Source organism: Penaeus vannamei, chromosome 11, assembly GCF_042767895.1.
Source record: "Penaeus vannamei isolate JL-2024 chromosome 11, ASM4276789v1, whole genome shotgun sequence".
Classification (NCBI taxonomy): Eukaryota; Metazoa; Arthropoda; class Malacostraca; order Decapoda; family Penaeidae; genus Penaeus; species Penaeus vannamei.
This window is the reverse complement of record NC_091559.1, coordinates 32,836,363-32,841,362: the sequence shown is the minus strand read 5'-3', so window position 1 is coordinate 32,841,362 and position 5,000 is coordinate 32,836,363. Positions and strand designations below refer to the sequence as shown.

The 5,000-nt window shown below is 38.5% G+C and overlaps 2 protein-coding genes across 2 annotated transcripts in view; one reads left to right on the top strand and one right to left on the bottom strand.

Moving 5' to 3' along the window:
* Positions 1–4,036: 4,036 nt before the first annotated feature.
* Positions 4,037–4,842, bottom strand: LOC113810182 (uncharacterized). Its single transcript, XM_027361885.2, has 2 exons — positions 4,663–4,842; positions 4,037–4,479 (listed from the first exon to the last, which is right to left on the bottom strand). The coding sequence occupies exons 1-2, from the start codon at positions 4,706–4,708 to the stop codon at positions 4,286–4,288; spliced, it is 240 nt and encodes a 79-aa protein (XP_027217686.2). The 5' UTR covers positions 4,709–4,842; the 3' UTR covers positions 4,037–4,285.
* The window catches only part of LOC138863304 (cubilin-like), a 15,885-nt gene continuing 15,714 nt past the window's right edge, over positions 4,830–5,000 (top strand). The window contains exon 1 of the mRNA XM_070127496.1: positions 4,830–4,918. Coding sequence (XP_069983597.1) covers positions 4,830–4,918 — 89 coding nt within the window. The remainder of the gene's footprint in view (positions 4,919–5,000) is intronic.

Genomic DNA, 5,000 nt, shown 5'->3' with positions numbered 1-5,000 from the left:
AGATTGATATAAGAGATTAATCAGCTGTCTCGATAAATGCATTTTTGAAGGGAAAGGCATTCCTTCTCGACCTCGAAATAATATACATTAAACTAACAAAATGTTCCAAATCACATGAGAATATACTATACAAAGGGTTGTAATAACCCTGATGCACAAATAAGTATACATCAAAGGCTTCCCAAAATTCAGACATGCATACAGAAAAAGACAAATAGAGGGGAACCGATAATAACAGTAAAGCAGAGAGGGTGAGAAAGTAAGTCGGAGGAAAATAACTGACGAAGGAAAACGTAGTTGGTGGTGTTTATGCTGATTATGATAATAACAATATTAGAATAATGATGATGCTGAAGATGATGACAAAAGTTTCTGATAATAATGATAATGACAATAATAATAATAATAATAATAAAGACCTTAGTAATGATTTCATAAATTCTACTACTAGTAGTAATAATGGTGATGATGAGGCTAATAATGATGATGATGATGATAATAATAATAATAGTGATATGAAAATGTAATAGTAGTAGCACAGATAGTAGTAATAGTAGTGGTAGCAGTAGTAGCAGCAGTGGTAGAGTAATAATAGTAGTGATGGCTGTAGTATCAACAGTAGCAGTAGTAGTAGTAGTAGTAGTAACAGCAGCAGCAGCAGCATGTAGTAGTAGTGGTGGTAGTAAGTTGATGAAGACAACGGCTTGACCTCTCGTCCGTCCCGCAGACATTCACTTCTGTCCAAAGAGTTTGTCTGTTACTGTCTTCGCTTGGACCTGCTCCTGGGCCCAGCTGGTCTCGGCAGTGCGGAGGGATCAGCCAAGGTGACTGTTCATCGCAGGAGCGGGAATGCCTCGAGGCCACTGGCTTCCCAGCGGTGGGCCTTGGACCACTGGTGAACCATGTTGATAATGGTGATCGTGATCATGGTGATGATGATCAGTATGAGGAAGATAGTGATCATGATGATGTTGATGATTGATCATGATGATAGTGGTGATTATGATGATGATGATCATACTGATGATAATGATGATAGCGAAGGTTATGGTGATTATGATGATGGTAATGATGATCATATTGATGTTGATCAAGATGATAGTAAAGATTATGGTGATCATGATGATAATGGTGATGAGATATTGATCTTGATGTTGATCATGATGATGGGGATTATGTGTTGATGTTGATGGTGAAGATGGTGATGGTGGTCATGATGGTAATGGTGATAATAATAATAACAATAATAATTATAAAAATGATAATGATGATATTAATAACAGTAAAATAACAAGAAAATCGGAAGTTGCTTCCTGCGTGTGATGAAACAACGGCTCCGTCATTTAACCTTTTTTAATTGATTGGATTTAACTACCCGAAAGGAGTATAGAAACAGAGAGATCCGATTCTAAAATTGAGGGTCGGCGGGCCACAAGAGTTCGCAAATACAAGCAGTAGTAGTAGCGGTTGTAGTAGTAGTAGTAGGAGGAGGAGGAGGAGTAGCCGCAGTAGTAGGATTAATAGTAGTAGTAGTAGTAGGAGGAGGAGGAGTAGCAGCAGCAGTAGGAGTAATAGTAGTAGTAGTAGTAGTATTAGGAGGAGGAGGAGGAGGAGTTATAGTCTTAAAACAGTTAATGGCCACTGCTCTAAGCGTTTCAGTCTCTTCAAGAAGTAATATATACGATTAACACTGTCGAAGAAAATAAGAGGATAATTTCTTCTTTGAAATTCACAAAAATCCCTTTTGAGAAAATGTCCTGTTATCAAATTCCGTTCTCCACTTCCTACTTGTTTGTGCATTTATCAATTTTTCCATTTTTTTCCTTGAAGTCGTGATTTTCATTTGTTATTGTTTTGAATGCATCCGGGTTTCATTGGATTAGATTACAGAATATGGATAAGCGGGACTACGTTTTATGGTTCACCTCTTCACTTTTTCTACGGCTGGTGTTCCACAGATCAAAATCATACTTAAAACCATATTTATATGATTCGTTTAACAGTATTTTAATCTTCACTTTACTGAAATTGCAGTTTTTTTTATACTACAATTATATATTAGCTTCATAATTATCCTACTGCATGCATTATAATACATGCAGTAGGTGGGTTGTTGATTGGATGCCACAAACAAGTTGATTGAAGGTAATAACGAGGAATGAAGACAATAATTATGTGTGATAATATTTTCCTCCTCAGAAGAAAGTCTTCTCCAACTAAAAACTAAATCAAGATTCCTCTCATCAGAATTTGAACTTCTGTCACCTCACTTGCATGAAGAACTGAGAGTGTAAGGATTTTGAGCCATCCCCTAAGGCAGACGGAATCGTGGAAGTTGTACATTGGGGTTGTGACATTATTTTTTTTCATCAGCACATGCGATATCCTGAGCACGGAAATGGGGGCGCTGTGCTTGCGTTGCAACTGCGACATGCATGGAATTTTCCCCGTGTGACCGCGCGTTCTTATCAATAAATCTCTGATAACATGCGCGCACGGTCACACGAGCGCTTCTTTTTTCTCTTTTTTTTTTCTTCTTTCTTTCTTTTCAGGAACCAATTTGTGATATAACCCACTATTCGAAGTTACCCTGAGGGCCGATTTCTCAACTCGCTGGCCACACGAGGCGAACAGAACCATCGCCTAAGCGCTCGATTTCAGCGACAAACATGGCGTCTACAGTTATCCGCGCGGCCTTCCTTGGAGGTTATTTGTCATTAATGGATGATGTGTGTGGGTTCGTTCGTGGTTGCTGATCAGAAACAGTAGAAATGTTTATAATAATTTGCTGCAAGAACTTCGTTTGGAGGATGAATATTGGGCAAGCTCCCTTGAGGAACTTGGAAGACCCACGCATGTAAACGATGATGACCTGAAGGATGCTGTCAAATGATTTGCCGCATGACATTAATAAGCACACTTGAAAAATATAAGAATATAATGCGTAGTATCTATTATCTATCCCATCATTTTAATTGGAATACATATGAGTATTACTGTTTGCCCATTTGAATATTCTTTTCTTGGACTATAAAATCTCATGCCGATTTCCGAACGGTAATATCGTAGGCTTCTACTTCAAGTCGGTGGTTGAGGGAAGTGGAGAAGATAAAGTTACTGTCGACTTACCATGTTTCTAACGTGTTCATAGTAACGTTCAGAAGTACTTACAGGGACTGCTCATCATTTCTAGTGTAGGCCAATATGTTTGTCCCCTCAGACTCTGTAGGTGTATTTCATTTTTCAACCCAACTCGCAGTTAACGCCACCAAAATGATCAAAAAGGAAAAAAAAAAAAGTAATTTTCACCTGGTTTTAAATCTAGGGGATATACTTTAACAATTTTGCCCAGTGTTATAATACTGATGAATCTCGCTGTCATGCATATAAAGACAGGAACAGAACATAGACTTTACATCTGTTTCATTGAGTTTGAACTACGATTTAGTAGCTCCAGGAATGTCATGTTTATTTCCCCATATGGCCATACGTTTACTACTAAAATACAGGGACAACCGGATGATGTAACCAGGTTGGGGAGGAAATTATGCTGGTCACTTAAGTCGTGGAGACAATTGAGCCACATGAAGCGAGGCCCAGGTGAAGGTAGTCTCTAATTGTCATCATTATCGCCATTATAGTTATTGTTACTCTTATGATGACTGGTCTTGTTTTGGTGATCAGTAGCAACAAGAATGACATAATCATCCTTGTTTAAGACATTGTTGTTGTTGTTGCGACCTGCAATACCAATTACTACAACAATGTTTAGGTTTGTTTGTCTGTCTGCTCAAACCTCCTAGTGTTAGTAATTGTTATCTTAACGTATGCATCTCCTCTGAGCTCTATTTTTTTTATTATTGTTGTCTTTTCTACTCTGTTACCTCATTTTTTCTGGAAATCTTTCATATCTTTCTTTTTGTGTGCATGTATGTGAGTATTCAGAAAGTGACAAGGTTTTCAGAAAGTGCAAATAGTTCTGTGCAGTCTCCATAAATGGACTCAACTACCAAGTACATGAAAAGAAACTCTGAGGAATTATTAAATTATTCATTGGTATAATGCAGATTATAAACAGTGAAAAATATGAATACAACAATACATTCAAATCAGATTCCACTTACATATGCTATCACATACTTTATACATATGTTGAGATCACCTTAGGGCAATAACTTAACCTAACCTTCGGCTTTCAATGCATAACATCCATTTTGTACATTCTTCCTATCACACACAGAAAAAATGGGCTTAAAACTACAAGAATATTGCTGTAAGATCTCGACTAGTTCAGTGGAAAGCAGGACTGCTTCCAGAAGCTGCTCTTCTTTTTGTTCTTCTTCTTTTTCTTGTCTGGACCGTAGCCACTCCCCGCTGAGGCGTCGCTGGCCTGACTCGCACTGCTGGAGTGGCTGTCGCTGCTGCAGGAGCTGACTTGGCTGTTGTTGCTTGACGTCCTGATTCTGCCGCCGACCATGTCTACGGAAAAAAATTTCGTGTTTGAAAGGCTAATATGAAGGGGTAGATTTCGTTATTAGATACCTTTAAACTCTTCAAAGATCTAGTGACTGTTCCTTTGGGGGGAGTGAGTATACATACATAGATATTTAGATAAGAATGCATTTTATATAAAAAACGAAATTCCAGAAATGGTTAATTTACCTATGTCGAGGAAGTATTCGCAGTGAATGTCGTGGTAAACGGACATTTTGGCGTTTGTTTTGTTCTCTCAACCCTCTTTCTCTGGACTTGGAGGTTTCAGTGTCTTTCGCTTGCTCTACTGAAGATACTGACTGTCTTGCTTCTACTGCGAGGATATCTGTTCTGCCATGGATTTGTACGTCGGGGGTTCTTATAGCAACAAGAGCGCAACGTGCCTACGTGTTCATTGGGAGTTTTACCGATGGCTGATAACAAGGTGAGGGCGATAAGCACCGAAACGTGGCGCATGAGGATAAATGTTGTTTACTTTCAGTGTAAATACAAGGTGTTATCCTTTA

Bases quoted from the DNA above. Each gene is read 5' to 3' on its own strand.
- LOC113810182 (XM_027361885.2), bottom strand. From the start codon at position 4,708: ATGTCCGTTTACCACGACATTCACTGCGAATACTTCCTCGACATAG. The intron at 4,480-4,662 runs GTAAATTAACCA...TTTTTTCCGTAG, and splicing joins CGAATACTTCCTCGACATAG to ACATGGTCGGCGGCAGAATC.